The following is a 21106-nucleotide window of genomic DNA, read 5'->3' as shown; positions in this document are numbered from 1 at the left end:
TGTGTGTGTGTGTGTGTGTGTGAGAGAGAGAGAGGGGGGGGAGATAGAGGGAGAGAGAGAGAGAGGGAGGGAGGAAGGGAGAGAGAGAGAGAGAGAGAGAGAGAAGGTCAAATGGAAGAAAGGGAGAGTATTCAGACTTGTCTGCTATGGTAAGTAGAATGGAATATGGAATGCTAAGATTTTTCTCATCAGATTGTAGTGGCACTCTACTTATTGTTTGGAAAACGGGTGAGACAATAGACTGCAATTTTGACTTGCCTGTCAACATTTCAGCACTGATAGTGCCAAGATCTTTCTTGGTTTAACCAGAGTAATCTTTTTTTAAAAATTAAGATATATAATCACATCACTTTCTCTTTTCCCTTTCCTCCCTCCTCTCCCAAGTTCTTCCAACTCTTTCCATGTACCCACAGCCTAACTCTCAAATTTATAGCCTCTTCTTCCCTGTTTTATTATTGTTGCATATATGTACATGTATGTATGTATATACATCAAAATATAAATACAACTGGTTTAGTCTGTTGTTTGTGGGCATATGGTAACTAGAGTAATCTTGATGCAGACTAGGTGACTCACCCTTTCTTCCAGAGTTTTATACCCAGTCCAACCTGTATCTGCAGATCTGTCATTGAAAAGCTGTTGCTTAGTCATTTCTCTTGAAATCTTTGCTCATATATCTAAGCATTTTTATCTCTTATGTTTTCATCCCTCTATATTTGAGTCACCATCAATCACAGTTAATATTAATGAATTATTAATACATAATTGAAACTGCATAAAACAGCAGGTAGTTGATATTGTAAAAAATAAAGAAAAAATTAATAAAAAGCTTTTTCTCAAGGATTGCATCTTTCTGTTTTATAGTTAGCTATTTTTCCCCCATTTGTATGTGATGATTTAGCTGCCCAAGTGGGAAAAAAGAAGAAAATTTTCCATTTAAGTAAAAGCCTTAGAAGGAAATCCCTAGGGATTATTATTTTTAAATGACCATCACAGAAAAATTACTAGGACATGAGTCCTTGGGAATCTCACCTTTTCACTGGTCAATCTTCAGAGAAAAAGTGCTTCTCCCTAGCTACAGACAGCTATTGACCATATGATAAGCAACAGGGATGAAGTTAACTGAAAATGGCCCCTCTTCTGCCAGAAATGTATCCCTTTTAGAATATTGAAGGAAATTGGTGGCCTTGATATGTTTCTTCAACAGCACTCACCATATATGCAGTCAGAGGCAAGGCTGGCACAGACCCTGAAAGAAGACCTGCACCCTAGATTGGTGGAGTTGCAGCAAAGAAAGGTATCACTTTGGATTCACCTCTACCCAACACTGCTTACCTCTGTTTCAGTTTTATGTTTCCCATTGTTTCCTCTTAATACGTTTTCAGCCTAGTTCACTTTCAAAATCACCACTTTGAAAGCCTTCTTCCTTTGGTGTGCCTACCTACACAAACTCCCACCCACCTCTTCACAGACACACAACTATTAAGACCACAGAAGTGATTATATTGAATGTCAAGGATTCAAAAGACTACTGTCAAACAGTATACACTTGCTACATATGTATACTTTCCAGTAACTAGGTAATGAAAATCACATGTGACGGAGAGCATACTCCATGTTCCTTTGTTCAACAGCTGTAATGAGGCAGTGGTGCAGAAGCCAGGAAAGGAGATGAGAAGCCGAAATGGAGATCACTTGAGGTCCAGGCCTGGCATTACAGGTCAAGAACTATGACAGTTAACTGATATAGAAAAACTGAAAAATTCTTAGCCTCACAGGCCAGAAAAGAAAATTCTTGCCAGAACTTGCATAAAACTCTCAAGTGAAAAGACTTGGGTATCTACTATAATAAAGAAATTTCCAGGTGAATTGGGAACAGTAGATAGGAACTGTTCTACCTGTCCTATCATAGGGCTGAGGACTTGCAATGTTAATGGGTGTTTATTTCTCTTACGACTTTTGAATTTGTGTTGCCTAATATGGTAACCACAAGCCACACGCACCTGTCAAGCAACAGCAATGTGGCCTTTCCAAGATAAACTATGAGTATAAACTGCAAACCAGCCTTTGAAAGTGCAGTACTAAAGAGGAGAGATTATAAAATATCTCAAATGATTATATTGATTATGTATTGATACAGTATATTTTATGTCTGGAGTTATATATGTAATTGAAATTAATTTTATGGTTTCTTTTACATTTAATACTGTGGCTACTAGTAAAATAAGTACATGTGTGGCTATATTACATTTATATTGACAAATTCTATTCTGAGATCCAACTCACTTTTTGTTGAAAATTTTATCAGCTGTAAGCATTAGAAACTAGCTATTCTGTCCTAACATGAAGACCAGAGGTTTAGATTGACAACCTTAAACTACTAGGCAGTTTGTATTTAAATTGGTTGATTTTTTTTTTAATTTCCTTCTGTGTTCCTGAAGAAATGCTATCATACATTGTATAGAACATTTGAAGAATACATATGAGGTTTTTTTTGTAGCTAACACTCTCAAAGTGATATATGTTTAACCTTATGTAGATTGAAATATTTTACTAGAAAAAAAACAACATGAAAAGACCAAGGTAAGGATCTTGACATATTAAGGTATGGCTTGCCAAAGCTTAGTGCTAAGTCATTACCCTGCTTTAATTCTTCTAAACAGCTGTTGGGATTATATTGGTATTTATATACACACACAAACAAAATATAGCACAAGATAGTTCTTAAGCAATTTACCCTACCAGAAAATTCTTAAACTTTGGTTTTTCGGACAGTCAAATTTCTATACCCCATTGAAGGGGAGTTAGTAGCATTGATAATATGGCAGTAGGTAAAAGAGTAGTTTAGGGTATATCTCACATATTTTTATTCTTCCAAAAGAAAATGACCAATGCGTATAACTCTAATTAGTGTAGAGTCCACATACAAATATTTTAAGTATCTTGTTAATGAGGGCAGAGAATTCTTGGGGAGAACAAAAGCACATGACTGTGTTAAATTTTGCAAACATGAAGGCCACTGAATTGAAAGGCACAGAATGGACTGGACGATTAAACATTTGTGTACAATAAAAGTTGTATTGCTTGGCAAATGTTTATTACAGTTTCTGTTAAAATTGTGATAATCAAGGCGAAGTACTTACACACACACACACACACACACACACACACACACACACACACACCCCAAACCCTGCACCATTGCCTCTTCATGTGGCCCATAGCTTGGACCACATGCAGGGTAACTGTCATGTGAGGAAAGCTAAGACACTTGTATAAAAGTCAAATTCACTCACTTCTTTGGCATCAAAATGTCATGTTCTTGCCCCCAAACTACCAGAAAAAAGTAAATGTATTTAATGAAATTTCTGGTGCAGAGCCAACAGTCTTATTCCAGGAAGAGGAAATAACAGTCAAGAAACCTCAAGAGGACATTAAGATAATGTTCTAATTTAAAATCAATTGTATTGATACCTTATAAATTATTAGGGCATTTTATCCTGACCAAGTAATGTGTAATGCCGAGACCACAAAAACAAAGCATGAATGACTAAATATCAAAGTGTTGTTTTACTATTTCATGAAGTAAAACAATGTATATGTCTTTCGTATTCTAAGTACTTTGACTTATGATGGAAAGGCAAGCTGTGGAATTCCTTTATCTCTTTATTTCTTCACTTCATGTATATTCAGTAAATCCTTGTTGAGTGAAGATTGTGCAGTAGTTTCCACCATTGCCAAAGAGGATTGGCTCTTCATACAGGCTTATTATAATAGATGCTAAGTATTCTGCTCACAATATGAGCTGTTCAGGCCTTACAGAGACCTTAGAGCAATGCCCCCACTCTAGCCCCACCTGCTGGGAAATGAAAACTTCAATAATTGTAGTAAGTTCTAGCTAATAAAAACTGATGCAGGCCAGTCTTAAACCAAAGGCTATCTGACTTTATGTTCACAGTGTGAAAACTGGAAGTGCTGTTTCAAAACCACCTATCAGACTGTTAGTCACTCTGGTTTGATTATATGCAGCAGTTTGTCTTGACCCAAGTTTCTTACTAGAAGAGAAACAGAAAAATAGCAATAATAACAACAAAAACTTAAGAGTATGTCCTTCATGAATTGCTACAAAGATGAAACATAGTAAAGGTAGACTTCATTATATAGAAATTATATTAAATATTCTTTTAACAAGGGCAGATCTTCACAAAGTTCCAGCTATTTTTGAAGGTGAGTTTTGATTTATGTTAATTTGAAAACAATTTCTGTGAGATTGTCTGCAGAGTATGCTTTTTCTGACAGCCATAATCAAGCAGGTCATTTAAATAAAAGTCTTGGTGTAATGAGCAGTAAACCAACACCAGTGACTGACTCAGAGTTTTGCCACAGTCAACAGCAATTTAATTTACATAAATCTGCATGTGATATGAATTGTCATGTGAGACTTATGCATTTTGACCAAATGATTTTCATTTTTAAGGTATTATATTTCTCACAGCTGAGGTTCATTCATTTGCTCTCTGGAAATATGAATATTTTGGTTATTAATAGTCAATAAAAATATCAATCACATTCTCCTGGGATATGGTGCTATATTAGTTTGTTGTACATAAATTTATTGGGCAGTCAATGTTTTTTAGAAATCTGGAGCATTTGTAAAATGTGCAGTGCTTCATCACTGAGACACAGCAGAACTGTGATTTTCGGAAGTCGGGCTGGAGGAGACAACTCAGTAGCTAAGAGCACTTACTGTTCTTGAAAGGAACTGAGTGTAGTTCTCAGCACCCACGTGACAGCTTACAGTCATTCTTACCTCCAGTTCCAGGGCATTCATAACACCAAGCATGCCCTCCCTCAGTGTACATACATACTCTCGGGCAAAAAACTAATGCTTGTAAAAGGAAAATAAATCTTTTTGAAAGAAAGTAAGTTACTAGTCATTGTTTGCTTTTTTGGTATAGGTATGCATTTTCAGCTTGTCTAAGAGGTTGCAGAGGATATGTTGATTCTGGACTTTGGTTGTAGCATCAGTAAAAGGACCTCTGGGTATCTTGGTCCTCCTCTGACTTCTGAGTTTACCATGACCCACTCATACTAAGGTTTGAAACTACATTTCAGTTAGAATAAAAGTGTAATTTGACATCTAAATGATTATTGTTGACATAAAAGAAGCCTGGAAAATAAAGCAAACTCCAATCAGATTTTCATGGTGCCCCTTGGCTCTTCATTGTCCCTGTTTTCCTGACTAAAACCTGACTTACTCTTAAGTGCCTAGTAGATAATGAAGGCAACACTCATCACCAGTGAGTGAGTTTTAGGATTTTTTTTTCACATTTGTCTGTTTGTTTGGGCAGGACACACACCTGCCACAGAGTATGCATGGAGGTCAGAGGAGGAAGAGTTCTATCTTACCTTCCACTATATGGGTTCCAGATAATAAACTCAGGTTGTCAGGCTTAGTGGCAAGTACCTTTACCCGCTGAGCTAGCTGTCTTGCCAGCCCAAACTTTTAGGGTTCTTTATCTTAGATGTTCATTCAAATTTTAGCATATTATTTCTACTTATGACCTTTAAGTGGGCAGGGATGTCTAAGCATAATACATTTGTGAATGAAAAGCAGAATTAATTTGGGGGACATTTTACAAATTTTAAAATCCCATATGAATATGGTATTTATAGTTCTTTCTCTGTCATATAGAATCAGAACTTTACTGTGATTGTTGAAAGGTATGCTTTGGTTTATTGAAATCCTATCCCCATGGGCCTTTGGAATGTATGTGTTGAGGGGAAATACTACAAAGTGCCTGAAATAGTCCTCACATGGACTTTCTTTTTCACAATCTGTAGTAAATAGAAACCACAGTATAGTGAGGTATCAGCATTACTGTCATTGAGAGGCTAGGCTCTGTGCTTAAGACTATTTCTTGACCTTTATATAAACTGTTTTTCTTCATCCTCAAGCCCAGTGGGTGAAGATAGTATCTTACTATCCCAAACTACAAAAAGGTTGAATGAAGGTAAATATTATTCCTGGGGCTACAGGGCTGTTAAATAGAAGACTCCATGCTGTCTGACTCCAGAGTGCTCTTGACTGCTATTATAGTTAGTGTTCCCTGTTATTAAAATTAGCTAAGTATATTAATATGACCTTTATAGAACTCTTTCCCATACACGCCATCTTTGATCTGGAGGTGGACAGGTGTTGGAGTTGTTGGAAGTATTAGTTCTATAGCAGATTTGACCAACAGCTTAAGTAAAATCTAAGGTGGATTTCAGAATGAGGACTAGAAATTTTTCCTTTTGGAAAAAGCCTGTTTTATAATAGTAGGAATAGCTGTAAGGTACATTTGTACTGCCAGTATAATTGGGGTATACAGGAGGTGGCAATTAACAGACTTACAACTAGCTGGTCAATATACAAAAAGTAAGACTTTGGAGTGATCAAACCTAGATGGAACATATATATATCACACTACACCTCTTCAAGGTAAGGGATCTATTGGACAAGGAGGCTGAAAAACATAAAGGAAACTGTTTTCTGGGTATAAAAGGGCAGCTATCCACAGTTACCCCCAACTTTTTTATTTTAAATACGTCATTTTATTCCTTTTCCTGATAAAAATGGATTTTTTAAATGCAGAGCTTTACAAAACATTAATATCCAGAGTATTTTTGACTTTTAAATTGATCTGTTTCTGTGATTATCCATGTATAACATATTGCTTGTATTATGATAAATTGTAATGAATTTTTTTTTTTCTGAATGAGCCTAAATGTTTAGATGTGAATAGTGCCCTGATGGGGTTCCAGTAAGTGTCTTAGGTAATAAGCTATGGAAATAAGCAACTTAACTAAGCTTTTATGATAATCAAAGAGATGTTAAAATAAACTTTTCTAGCAGAATCATGATTGTCTTTATCATCATTTAAGTCTCCCCATTCCCATACTCAGGGAAGACCCAAGTGCCCATCCAGTAGCAGAGTGGTAGACTTCTAAGCTGTGTGGTGAGAATCCATGCCAAGCCAGTTTGACTCTAGAGCAGTTATGTTATTAGGGTGTTGCTGATCACCTCAATATTCATTGAGCAGCTTAACCTTTAAGTGCTAATGATAATTACTTTATTATTTTACTAGCAAAATGTAATGTGTAACGGTTCTGCAGTGAAATTATGGCAGGAGCCTGGAGAGATGGATGACTCAGTGGAATTTAGATCTCCAAAAACAGGGTGGACATGGTGACCCCTCTGTAATCCCAGCATTCAAGAGGAAAACACCTCTTGTAGAACAAGTTGCCTGGCTAGACTAGCACAAATGGTTGACTCTTAGTTCATCAAGAGACCCTGCCTAAATAAGTAGAAAGAGACCATGGAAGACACCCAGCATCAAATACCACATGCATGAACACATGCATGTAAACTTAAATACAGATGTGCACACATACTACACATACATTCATACAACATACAAAGAAAGCTGACCATACAACAAACAACAACCTTAAGAAAAAGGAAGCTGTTTGATTTAACATGGATGATAGTAAATGAGCACTAAGACGAAATAGGTACTGGGCAGTGTTGGTGCAAGGCCAGTTGTGGCGCATGCCTTTAATCCCAGTACTTGGGAAGCAGAGGCAGGCAGATCTCTGAGTTTGAGGCCAGCCTGGTCTACAGAGCAAGTTCCAGGACGGCCAAGGCTAAACAGAGAAACCCTGTCTCACAAAAGAAAACGAAAAGACAAAGACAGCATTACTTTTTAGCATTAATTTTTGAGAATGTATTCATTATTTTTTAGCAATTGTTTTTTCCTCCTTTGAAGAAAGTTGAAATGACTGGAAGTCGAGTGTCAGAAGGCTTAGATAGCGTCAAACATACATACGCACACAAATTCTTCATTTGTAAAATACCAAATTGGTAGGAGAAGGCATCTCATTGGTTAAAAAATAATAATAATAATAATAATAATAATAATAATAATAATAATAATATGGAGAAAGGGTGGAACCTTTTTTTGCAGTTCCAAGGCACCCTAGCACATTTTACTCAAATGATAACCTGTGAAATTCATTCAGTGACCTTCTTCAATATATCTAATGGGTTTTTTAAAATGCTTTTGTTCTTTGGGAATTTCATTCACTGTGTTTTGATCGTGTTCATTCCATACCCCAACTCCTCAGATCCACCTCTACCTCTTCAGTCATCCACATGGACTTTGTGTGTGTATGCTTTTGTAACTGCTGTGAGATTCTGTGGATAGCTGCCCTTTTATACCCAGAAAACAGTTTCCTTTATGTTTTTCAGCCTCCTTGTCCAATAGATCCCTTACCTTGAAGAGATGGAGTGTGATATGTATGTTTCATTTAGGTTTGATCACTCCAAAGTCTTACTTTTTGTATATTGACCAGTTAGTTGTAAGTCTGTTAATTGCCACCTCCTGTAAGAAGTAGCTTCTGTGTTGAGGATTGAGAGATTTTGCTGACCTACGAGTATAGTAATAAGATGATTAAGAATCATCTTAATGCTATGTGCATTTTAGAAGGATATTAATATATTCTTCCCCAGAGCCTATGACCTATCTAGCCACAAGTTTTTAGCCTCATTGTTAGTGCTAGATGGAGTTCCATGTTGTAGAACAGACCCTAACTCTAATTAGAATGTTGATTACACCCTTAACAGTCATGCCACTATCGCAACAGTGACCATATCTGGCCAGGCTAACTTAGGAAGTTTACAGATGAGTACAACTGATAACATTTCTCCTCCAGTAGCATACATTGTACCCTCCAGCACTAGGAAAGCTAGCCAATAGAGATGAAGCTTCCAATTCAGTATCAACTTGATTTCATCATATTCTGTGACTCAAGTGGCTTTAGCATTAGGGTCTTGCTGTCATTTTCTAGATGGTAACCAAGAGCAATAGCAATAACCTTAAATGCATAGGAGTTTGTGGGATTCCTTTGGCCAACAACTCGAAGCAGTGATTCATTCCTGGTATTGTTTTTTTTTTTTATTTGATAGTAGTTTCTGGTTGGGTTACTTCTCCCCCCCCCCTTCATTTTAAGGTAACTTCATTTAAACTCTTTTTTATGTGTATATATATTTTAGGAAGCTTCTATATGATATTTTCAAAAGATTTTTAGGTGTTAGGTATCTCTTCCCAAATTCCCTCCTCTACCCTACCCTCCCACCTCCCGCCAATTTAATTATCTGAGGAGTTTTGAACTAGATTGAAACACATGTTGAGGGCCATTTAGAATTCTTTGTGTTTAAAAACATTCCTGGCCAGTTCTATGCAGCCCACCTTGCTGGGTGCCCCACTTCAGGGGAGCTACAGTCTGAATGAAGTAGGAAGGAGTTTTGTAAATAAGCAGCAGTCTAGTTATTGCACATGCTCTGTTCACTGAATAAACAGCATATTAAGGGAACAACAGGAAGGGAGTAACTAATTCTGCCAGGAAGCATCTGAGGAAGCTTTGAAAACTGACCTTAAGAGTTGAATTTTATGTTAAAAGATACTGAGCAAAAGGGCACCTCTGTAATCCCATGGAGAAAGATAAAGATACTGTGAAAATACATAGAGCTCTGAGGAACATGCTCAATGCACTGATGGCAGCGGGGCAGGGCCAGGACCATGGAATGGCACTCATAGTGGATGCTTTGGACTACAGTCAAAATCAGGAGTTAAAATGTCTTTCCTAAAGTTGTAGGAAACCAGTTGTTTTTTTAAAAGAAGACTAAGGATAGATGACTGAATCTATTTTGGGGAAATAGAAGATTCTAAAAGTATGGAGAACGTATTAAGGGTAATAACTAGATAGGAAGTTCTGACTGGAAACCATTGTCTTTGTGTGTTACTACAGTGACTATAGAACCATACCAAATTGGGATTGGTAAGTGTAGGAAGCAAAAATGTCAAGTCTTATGACTTAGAAATAAACTGAAACTAGAAGTCTTTAGAGACATTTAAGTTAATTAGTCTCCTTCTAAATTTCTTTGGGAGCTGGTGATGTAGCTAAATCATAGAGAACATTTGCTATGGGGGAGGCTCTGGGTTAGAACCCCATCACCATAAAAACAAAAATCATCTGATTGTTTTAGTCTTTGTCCTTAGTGAATAATGACCAAAGCCTTTTCTGTCATTTAGCCCAAGATTGGGGTGGGGGTTGTTAAGGGTAGAGTGTGTGTGTGGAGGTTAGTGAATAACTTGAGATATTATTGGTCCTTGCCTTTAAATTTTTTTGAAAAAAAAAGTCTATTGTGTGCTGCGGTGTACAGGAAACCATCTAGCTTCTAACCTTCTGGGATTCTCTTGTCTCTACCTTCTGTCTCCCTGTAGAAGGGCTTGAGTTATAAGCACATGCTGTTTCTTCCAGATTCACATGGAGTTTTTAGAGAGGAGCACTGAGGCCAATGAACCATCTCCCTAGCTCATGGCCTGACAGATTCTTGAGGGTAGTTTTTGTTTTCACTTTTCCATCCATAGTTTTAAGCTATCATACATATGCTCAATTATCAGCTGACTTTCATGGCAGAGAATCACATTTCTCAGGCTTCAAGTCTTGTCACCAATGTAGGGACACCTCAGGTTAAGTGCCCGTTGAAAGAATAGACATCAAGCCTGTGGCCTGAGCCTACGCCAGTAGCCCCTTACTGTGGTTTCCTGAGGCATGAACCCACTTCCTTTGCTCTGGCCACAGTGAGTTTAGGGTTTCCAGAAACAAAATGAGTAGGCTTATGAAGAACATAAAGAAAATAATACAGTTGATGTTTGCAGGCATTTTTTTTCTTGCTTCTGCATGTTCCAGGCCGTAGATGTAGGCTGAGTAAAATATTCTGTAATTATGGCCTATGTATCACATGGCCACCACATTTGGTTACTCAAGCCTTTAATGATTATTTTCCTTTTTTTTAAATTTTTTTAATTGAAAAACTACTGGTTATCCTTTAAGCTCAGCTGTATTCAGTTTCTCTGTGGAAGTTTCAAATACCTACTTTGTGTCAGCCAGTAAACTTCACAAAACAAAACAAAGCCACGCCTATCTTTCCCTGGGTTCCGTTTCTTGTGTTTCCTCCCTTTCCCAACTTTGTGTAAGTCTTGAGCAAGATGCTTGAGATACTTGAGACCAGATCTGCTCTTGGGGTTCGTACTCAGCCTGCTGTCCTTTTTATTCTCTTTTTTACTCATCTTTCTATTTTGTCTTTCTGTGTTTCTTTTCCTCTGTACCTCTGTCTTTCTCCTTTCATCTCCTCCTCTGTCTCCTGTCTCCCTTTAACAGCTCCCCAGGCATGCACTACAGCACTAAATAAATAAATAAATATTTAATTGCTCTTCTAAGTGAATGATTTTTTTCAACCCAGTGTCTGTTTCTAATTCCAGAGCTCTTCGGTATCCCCATCAGCTAGTTTCCGAGGTTCTGAGAAACACAGGAACTCTACAGACTATTCTTCAGAGAGCAAGAAACAGAAAACAGAAGAAAAGGAAATTGCAGCTCGCTATGTAAGTTCATCCACCTTTGCTTTGGTGGAGGCCAATTTGTCTTGTTCTTTATATCAGCTGCTAATTTTAACCATTACCAGCCAATTGTAGAACATAGGATAACAATATCCTTAAGAGATTTTTTTAAATATAGTATTTCTAGCTGTGTCTCAAGCTATCTCCATCAACTAGCTGAAGCTATGTGTGTATGTTTACGTGCACAAACATACATGTATATGTGTACATGTGTATACATGACCACAGTGCTTTTCTATAACATCTAATCTAAGACCTAGGTATACTAGGACATTATTTGTTAGGGTAGTTTATTTCCAGAACTTTATGTGGTTAGCTTAGACGTCCATAATGTTCTTCACATGAACTGATACTCGTTTTCCTCTAGTGGAAGGTCCTATAAGAGAAGGGAGCTTGCTGGGTAGGAAGTGTGGAGGCAGGTATTTGTTGCTCTGCTTCCCATCAGTAGGACTGTGAACTTCACAAGATGCGCAGACTTTGAATTTTTACCTCACAGTTTAACTATGCAATAAGTTAGTTGCTCAGAATTTTGTTTTCTTTTTTTTTTAATTTATTTATTTATTGAGGATTTCTGCCTAAATGCTGCCAGACCAAATTATGCCCCGCCACACTTATAGTCTGTGTTTAGATGGGTGTGAAGTTTGTGTTCTGAGTTTTAGAGTACTAAGCAAGCTATTGTACTCCATTTTTCAAGAATGGGAAATGGAATCATTTCCTAACTCATAACATCAACATGAAGAATGAGGAAGAGTACATTGTAGAGTGCATTGTAAAATGTGAGAACTCTGTTTGATACAATTTTCATCACATCACATAAGGACCTGGCGTGGGCACATAAATGTAGCTGAAACTGTGATGTTGCTTGTTTTTACTGGGGCTAGAGATAATGCTTCTCCATTCTCTGTACAGGACAGTGATGGTGAGAAGAGTGATGACAACTTAGTAGTTGATGTGTCCAATGAGGTATGTTTGTGGCTAGCTTCCCTCCCTGCTGCTCTGCAACTGTAACAAAGGCTCGTGGCCTACTTTTAAGAAACTATTACCGACTGTCCATTGCTGGGCCTCTCAAGTGCTGCTCCTTCCTTTCAATTGACACTATCCTTTTCCACCGCAAGAAGTTCGCAGGTGTCAGTGGTCGCCCTACTGACTGTACTGATGTTCCTTGCAGATTAGTGAGCTTTTTGTTGTTGTTTAGAATCTGACCTCAATACCAGATGTTTCCTTTAGCAATTTCAGTTAATTTTGTTATCTTTTTCAGAACATTTTGTGTTTTTAAGCAAGCTATTAAGTGCTTTCAGTTAGAAGAGTTCCCCAGTCAAGGACCTTGGTGTTGTGAGTCAGTTGTGAGTCTTAAATTTTTTCTTTGTAGGATCCATCATCCCCTCGAGGAAGCCCAGCACACTCCCCTAGAGAGAATGGCCTGGACAAGACACGCCTCCTGAAGAAAGATGCCCCCATCAGCCCTGCCTCTGTTGCATCCTCCAGCAGTACTCCTTCCTCCAAATCCAAAGAGCTTAGCCTTGTAAGCTACCCCATCCTTACCAGAATTGCCACTTCCAAGATAGTTTTTGAATTTTTATTTTTTATATATTTTACATTTTTCTTAGGGCTTGAATTTCCAATTGGTACATGTGTATTTCAGATATAAGTTTAATTAGAAAAGATGTTTTGGAGCAGAAAGGTTTACTAAATTGATGGCATTTGCTTCCTGAGTCTTTCTGTACGTTTACAAGTGAGATAATGGGTGAAAAACATCACACTGGAGTTAGGGAGGTGGTCTTATTGCCTGTGGTTTGTGGTGACCTTGGTTTGGGGTGTTAGTCATTTTATTACGAGCTGCATTTGAATTGCCAAGCTATGCACAGCTGTGATAATTTTAGCTACTGCCTCAGAAATATTCTGTCATTTATAAAAAGTCTACTTTGACTTAACACAAATGCCAGACTGAATTGCCTACTAGTCAAGATACTGTCCCTATACCTCTGCCTGTGACTGTGGAGTTGATTGCATTTGTGTGTAGCAAATCCTGTTTCTGTTTTTGTTTTTTTTTCCACCTCAACCCGTTTTTAATTTTTAAAAAAGGCATATGAAGTTTTCAGTGACCTTTTGAATTTACAACTAAAGGATAGGATATTCTTCAGTTTGTGTGCAGATGCAGAATATATGTGTGGATGGATATGATGGATGGAAAGCCTGATCACAGTCTGGGTTCAACACCCTTGTCTTTTCTTCTGGAACTCTGCTTGTCTCTTTATGGCCTCTCCTTTCTACTATGGGTTACATGATGCTTCATGTGGGAGTTTTCTAAGAGGAGCTAGTCATCTAGGGTACTTCTTAGGACATCAACAGTGTTTAGGAGCCTGGCATATCCATGGCCACCAGCATGTGGCCCACATTCAGGATGCATGGTTGGTGAATTTCTTTGGCCTCTGACTGAAATCAGGTTCCTAGAAATGACCTCAGGGCAGCTTCAGTGCAGGTTTTTCTGTAATGTGCCTCTCTGAGTCTTTGCCAGCTACTTTTTAATCAATGCAAATATAAGAGAAGCTGAAGAAATTTTTAAATTTCTTTTTTTGTTTTGCCTACTGTTTTAGTATTAAATTAACTCTTAAAATCATATTCTCCTGGCTGATATATTCCATCTCTTAATTAGAATGAAAAATCTACTACTCCCGTTTCAAAGTCCAATACTCCTACTCCGCGAACTGATGCACCTACCCCTGGCAGTAACTCTACTCCCGGATTGAGGCCTGTACCTGGAAAGCCACCAGGTGTGGACCCCTTAGGTTAGTAAGGGGGGAAATACTGTATACTTCTGTTTTCAAAAAGATTTTAAGTGACTTAAGTAATGCAATCTGTTAAAAGAGTGATAACCAGCACTGACCATTAGACAAAGTCAGTGTTCCAAATTAAGCATGTGACCCCACCCATGTCTAGCACGTGTTAAGTATTCAGAAAAATGGAATGGATACCCAAAAGGATTGAATGATTTTGAGAATAGTAAAATGAGTTCATTTGAATTATGGGTTATGTTATTAACGAATCAAACAATGTGCTACTATAGTTTTCTGTGTTTTTGGCTTTCTCTTCAGCATCGAGCCTAAGGACGCCCATGGCTGTACCTTGTCCATATCCAACCCCCTTTGGGATTGTGCCCCATGCTGGGATGAATGGGGAGCTGACCAGCCCTGGAGCTGCTTATGCTGGGCTACACAACATCTCCCCCCAGATGAGTGCAGCTGCTGCAGCCGCCGCAGCTGCAGCAGCCTATGGAAGATCACCTGTGGTATGTTTACCTGCTTTTATAATAGAGTTTGGGAACACACAGCATTGTTCTGCATTCTTTTTAATGTAGTTTATATAATACAAGGTATTTATGGAAGTATCAGAATGTTTCTGTATAAATTAAGATATGTGGATTATGTCTTGATTATTTTCTTTGGGAAGATGAGAAAGTTTGTGACTTTTTAAAATATAGTAATCATTTTGACATTTTAAACTATAAAATTGGGCCCCAAAGAAAATAAAAAAAACCTTTTGTTTTCTCTAATAAACTTCAACAGTCAGTAGTTTAATTTTTTTCTATTCTCCTGACCTGAATAAATGACCCTTTAAATCCTAAACATTCTTTCATTTTATCAATAATTACTTCTGTAAATGTCTCAAATCTTATTTTTCAAATAATGTATATTAGACTTTAAGTGCCATATTGTTCAAGGTATAGCAGATGAATGTCTCGTTTTTTGTTTTGTTTTGCATGGGACAATTTTAGGTGGGATTTGATCCACACCATCATATGCGTGGTGTGCCAGCAATACCTCCAAACTTGACAGGCATTCCAGGAGGAAAACCGTGAGTACCTTTTGTCCCTTTGGATTCATGCTGCCAAGCTCTAGTCCTTGCCTTACTTTTAGAATTTGGACATTGCTGAATAGGAATAGGGCTTCATTTTCTCTTAGCAAAAGACAAGGCATAGGGTTTTTAGTTTAAAATCAAGCCTTCATATAAAAGTGTAAGTTGTGAAAGTGCTCTGGCAGTCAGTGCTTCTCCATGTCTGTTACTGATTTCAAGGCAGTAGTGTTCAGAAAGTGTGATGTTTATATGCAAACTTAGATAATTAGAATTTGAACATATAGAGAACAGACATGCTGAACTTTCAAAAAAAGAAAAGAAAACAGGACAGTCTTCTGCTCAGTTCTATTTCCAGAACAGGTAGCTTGCTCATTGGCTTCTTTACTGTTAACTGAGCATTTGGAATGTCTGTTCACACTGCCCTGGAGTGATAACAGGCCGAGTACAACACGCCTCTTCTAGCCTCTTTTTCTGTTTGTAATCTCACCGCATCCCATTCCACAGTCTTGGTTTCGGTACACTTGCACTCTTTTGTTCCTCACTGCCTAAACACAGTTCTAATTAGATTGGTCTTCAAAGAAAGAACTTCTAAAGTGAGTATTTGGCTTTGAGAAAAAAGAAAGAGGAAAAAAGTGTTTTTTCTTCCCTTTTAGGAAACACACACACACATCAGTCTTGATTACATCTTTGCTGAGACTGTACCTGCCATACATATGCTGCATCCCTAGTCTTGACTATCCACACGTGACGGAGTCTGTCTCTCTGGCATTTATTCTCACTGATGACCCTCTATCAACATTTTCTGTGACTCACTGTCTCACTTCAGGTCTCTGTTAGATGCCCTCTTAACAGAGCATTCTGCCATACTCGCTTTATACAAATAACATCTCTCTCTGCCTTCCTCCCTACTGTCGTCTTCCTCTAGATTTTTTTTTTTTTTTGAGGTAGAGTTTCACTGTGTACCCCAAGCTGGCTGGTCTTGAATTTGTTATCCTTCTACCTCTGCCTTGTAAGTGTTGGGCTGATAGTAGAGAGATACTATCGGACCCAGCTTTTGAATGCTTACTTGTAGCCATTGTGTGCCTCTCCCCACTTATAAATATAAGTTCTGTAAAAGCAGATCACAATAGGACTTATTAATTTTGTTTTCTTTTAATATAATGTTCAGAAATGCATTGATTCATAATTGTGGGGTTGAGAAGTCCCAACTGGTATAACTTGAACATATTTGGTGCTGGCCTTTTTGGTTTGGGGTTTTTGTTGTTGTTGTTTGTTTGTTTGTTTTGATGCAAGATATTATGATCATATTCTTGCCCCACCTCAACTCCTCCCAGAGCCTCCTTACCACCCAACTTTATGGTCTTTCTTTCTCAATAAAACAAACAAACAAAAAGCATATAAACACATACAAATAAATATGGATTCAATATTGAATGAGGCCTGCCCTACAGAATGGTTGATACATGCAATATTGCTCCATTGAAGATTTTCCCTCTCAGCTATCAGTTGTAAATACCTTCTTGCTTAATTTTGGTACTCTGTGCCTACTTCCACTTTTCCATGCTGGAATTTTATCTAGCTTGAACTTTTGCTGTCTTATGTATGATGTCACAGTTGCTATGAGTTCATATGTGCATCAGGTCTGTTGTGTCAAAAAATGTTATTTCCTTGGAATCATCTCCTAGCTGTGGCTCTTAGAATCTTTTCACCTCCTCTTCCACATAGATCCCTCAGCCTATGAGGGGATACAAACATCACGTTTGGAACTGAGCACCCTATGTCTTTCACGCTGTACGTTGTTCAGTGGTGGGTCTCTATGTTAATTACCATCTGCAAGAAGCAACTTCTCTGATAAGGACTGAGCAATGCACTAATGAGTATCTGTGGGTATAACACTATGTCATTAAGAGTTATTTTATTGCTATGTTCATTTAGCAAAATAACTAGTAGGGTTTCCCCTAAGGCCTATGACCTATCTCGTCTCGGGTTCTTGGCCTAATCAACAGTGTCACTATGAGTTCCTTCTCATGAAGTGTGAACCTTAACTTTAATAATAAAAAAAAAAGTAGTTAGTTACTCCCATAAGATTTGTGTCTCACTTGTAATCAGTATATTTTGCTGGGGTACATTTTCCAGGCAAGTCACTATTATATCTCAAAGGGTTCATAGCTGAATGAGATTGTAGCATGCATAGTCTAGTGCCTTCCAGCACTGTGAACACTGATCAATAGGGCATGAAGCTTATAGTTGAACAGCAGCTCAATTTTTGCATATTCAGAGACGTAAGTATGTGATGTCATCAGCAATAAGTTCTAACCATCACGTTGTGGAGTGAGCTAATAACATTGACAATAGCCTATAATGTTGTCCAAGGGGTAGGGCTGGCCATGCAATGCCCTTAGTCAAAAAGTCATAACACATTCCCAGTACTGGGGGTTTTGTTTGGTAACATATGGTGTCTAGTTAGATTATTATCTCTACTATTATGTTAACTCCATTGAAATTCCTTCTATATATGTGTAGGAAGCTTCTACAATAAGTTTCCGTGTGGTTTTTCAAAAGGTATTAAGTGTTAGTTATCCCTCCCCATATTCCCTTTTCTACCCTTCCCTCCCATCCTTCTCCCCATTTAATCTTTCTATTTTGGTATCTCCATTATCCCTTTATAACACTATATTCTGCTTTCCCGTCCTTGGAAAATTCTTAGCAGCTTATTAGTATAATTACCTAACCTCTAGATATTTTATATGGACCACAGACATCTAAAACCTAAAAACTTACATTTTTATACAAGAGAAAATCTGCAATATTTCTTTTGGGGTCCGAGTTACCTATTTCGGGATGACTGATTCTAGTTCCATTTATTTACCTGCAGGCTTCATTTTTTTTCAACAGCTGAATAAATATTCTATTGTGTAAATATATCACATTTTCATTATCCATTCATTTGTTGATGGACATCTAGGCTGTTTCCACGTTCTGGTGGTTATGAATAGTGCAGGAATGAAAATGGATGAGCAATATCTCTGTAGTAAGATGTAGAATCCCTTGGGTATAAACCAAGGGTGGTATAGATCAGTTTTTTTGAAGAACCCCCACACTGATTTTCACAGTGACTATACCAGATAGCATTCCCATCAATAATGAATATTCAGTTAAAGAAGTAACTTCCAAAGTAGTGGTGGTGGCACATTTCTTTAATCCCAGGACTCTGGAGGCAGAAGCAGGTGGATCACTTAGTTCAAGGCCAGCCTGTCTACAGAGTTAGTTCCAGGACAGCCAGAACTACACAGAGAAACCCTGTCTCCAAAAAGAAAGAAAAGAGAGAGAGGAGGGGAGGGGAGGGGAGAGGAGGGAAAGGGAGGGGAGAGGAGGGAGGGAGCAAGGGACGGAGGGAGGGAGGGAGGGAAGAAAGGAAGGAAGGAAGGAAGGAAGGAAGGAAGGAAGGAAGGAAGGAAGGAAGGAAGGAAGGGGAACTTCCAATCCCTTAAATACTACTTAGGCACAATTGATGCTCACAATGTTGGTTTATTCAAAGAGTAAATGTACATTGATTTCTTCCTTCTCTAACTTCCCTTTGCTTGTTACTTCAGTATTACATAGACACTTGTTTGTTGCCTTAGTGTCTCCTTGTGTTCTTTTTTTCTCATTTCACCTACCCTTCAGTGTTAAACACACCTGGCTGGCCTTGGCTCTGTTCTTGTCTTCTATCTGCTGAATAAAGCTCTAGGTTCTTTCTCCTATAACTTACAGACTACAACCCAAATGTCCCAGTCTCATCAAACAGTGCTGGCTCCATAGCCAAGTTGTTCAGTAAATATTTGGCTGATTAATAAGGGAAACAAGGCAAATTAGACTTTGAGTTCCTTGAGAGTTGAAGACATAAATATCAATTACCATAAAATTCTGTGTACCTGTGTATGTTCTGCAAATAGTGATTGACTGACTAACAAGTTTTGTTGACCAAGAACTCTGAAGGTGAAAGATTGGTCTGTTTCAAGCAGTGACTATATAACGAGGTCATGGGATTAATCAAATAACTCAGATGCTCTGGTTCCATGTGAACTGAGATGCGATGAAAGGGCTCCTTTAGAGAAGAGGTACAGTCTTTTTTCAGGTGCTGTTAACACTGTCCAAGTAGTATCCAGCAGACGTAGTAGAGTAGATAAGGTGAGGGTTCGTACTGCATGCATGTCAGCCTTGAAGCCACAGGAGTGTAATCGTACTTAGAATATAAGTTAAGGCACTGTTGTCTATAAATCCTGAATGAAATCTAAGTTGTACAAATTTTTTTAAATGATCTTTCTTTAAAATTATATTCTTTTTACACTTTTAAGGTTGAAATTTATCTTAATATATATATGTATGAATATATAACATATATGAAAACTTTTACATTTTATGCAAAAAAAATGTTTAAAGAAGCAGTAGCTACCTTGGTCTAAGGATCATGGCAGTTAGACTACTGTAGAATTACAAGTTGTTTGGCTCACCATGCTTCTGAGCCTTGTGCTCAGTTCTTTTCCTTCAATCTTGACCAGAAGTTTCCACTACCATACGAATGGAAACTGTCATTGTTTCCCCAGAAGCCTGAGTAGCTTTCCTAGTAATAAAAATGCTAGAGAGTATTTTTTCCAGTCCTTCATGTAGTTGGGCTCCAGAGGTCACATAGTAGGTACTCAGAGTATTATATTGATGGAAATTTTGCTAAAACCTTGAAAGAAAGTTGTTTAACTATTTAAATTCTCAAAGTTCTTTAGAACTTATTTAGTGAAGGGATCCTTGGAAGGGGTTTTTGTTTTTTAAGAATTGTCATTAAAAACATAACAGCTAAGTGGTAAAAATCTGTCTACTCAGTTTTAAAAGCTTGCATCATCACCCAAAGTGTTGCTTCCTTTCCAGTATAAAGAATAAGCTTTATCTTGCTTATTCATAAGTCAGCTATGAATTGTAGCTCTTGCACCTAGCATTCCCACCATCTGTGTTCACATTCCTCATAAGCTCATTCTCTGAGGTCACAATTGGTGTGACTCCAAGTCCTCTTTATCCTCTTTATTTGACTTAGGAAATACTCTCTGTTGACTTCTCAGCTTCTCAACCTTTCCCTTAAGCAGCTGTGGCAAACCCTCAATGATGGGCCAACTTTTTGTAAACATGACCAGCCTAGACTTTTGCAGTAAAGAGCTATAAACTATTGATTTTAGTTACTTTTTTTGTTGCTATAATAAAGCACCATGACTAAAAGCAACTTGTGAAAGAAAGTGTTCCTTTTGGCTCATGATTCCAAAGGGTTTAGAGTCTATTATAATTATAGCAAGGAAGCAGTAAGAGCCTGGTATGGTGGCTGGAACTGGTAGCTAAGAACACACATCTTCAAATACAAGCAGGAAACAGAACAAACTGCAGTGACAGGAGGCTTTTAATCTCAAAGCCCTCCTTACTTCCTCCAGCAAGGCTGCATCACCTAAAGCTCCCTAAATAATGCCACCAACTAGGTAACAAAAGTATTCAAATGGCTTAGAACTTGGGGGCATTCCTCATTCAAACCACCACACTATCTTAGCTTTGATTCTTATCCTGCACATGGTTTAGTCCAAGTCCCTGTCTTCCATACACCCATAAATTCCTTCTCTGCTATGGTACATATTTCTCAAAAAGGGGTGTGGTACCTAGGAGCTACCACAATAAGCTCAGCCCCTTCCCACCTGCTATTGGCACCTGCTTCTCCTAAAGTTGACCTGCAGCCTCAC

General features: G+C 38.0%; 1 protein-coding gene across 7 annotated transcripts in view; it reads left to right on the top strand.

The window, feature by feature from the left end:
- Tle4 (transducin like enhancer of split 4) overlaps positions 1 to 21106 on the top strand; it is a 137919-nt gene that overhangs the window by 108201 nt on the left and 8612 nt on the right. For 3 of the 7 annotated variants that reach the window (XM_026781293.1, XM_026781291.1, XM_026781290.1), the window contains 7 exons: positions 1208 to 1297; positions 11370 to 11489; positions 12414 to 12467; positions 12874 to 13026; positions 14158 to 14290; positions 14597 to 14790; positions 15277 to 15356. In XM_026781293.1, the coding sequence (XP_026637094.1) occupies positions 1208 to 1297; positions 11370 to 11489; positions 12414 to 12467; positions 12874 to 13026; positions 14158 to 14290; positions 14597 to 14790; positions 15277 to 15356 (824 nt within the window). The remainder of the gene's footprint in view (positions 1 to 1207; positions 1298 to 11369; positions 11490 to 12413; positions 12468 to 12873; positions 13027 to 14157; positions 14291 to 14596; positions 14791 to 15276; positions 15357 to 21106) is intronic. The other 4 variants (XM_026781294.1, XM_013348088.2, XM_013348087.2 and 1 more) reach the window with 2 other exon arrangements.

Source organism: Microtus ochrogaster, chromosome 8 (assembly GCF_000317375.1).
Source record: "Microtus ochrogaster isolate Prairie Vole_2 chromosome 8, MicOch1.0, whole genome shotgun sequence".
Lineage (NCBI taxonomy): Eukaryota > Metazoa > Chordata > Mammalia > Rodentia > Cricetidae > Microtus > Microtus ochrogaster.
The sequence above is the reverse complement of the archived record's forward strand: the minus strand, read 5'-3'. Positions and strand labels throughout refer to the sequence as shown.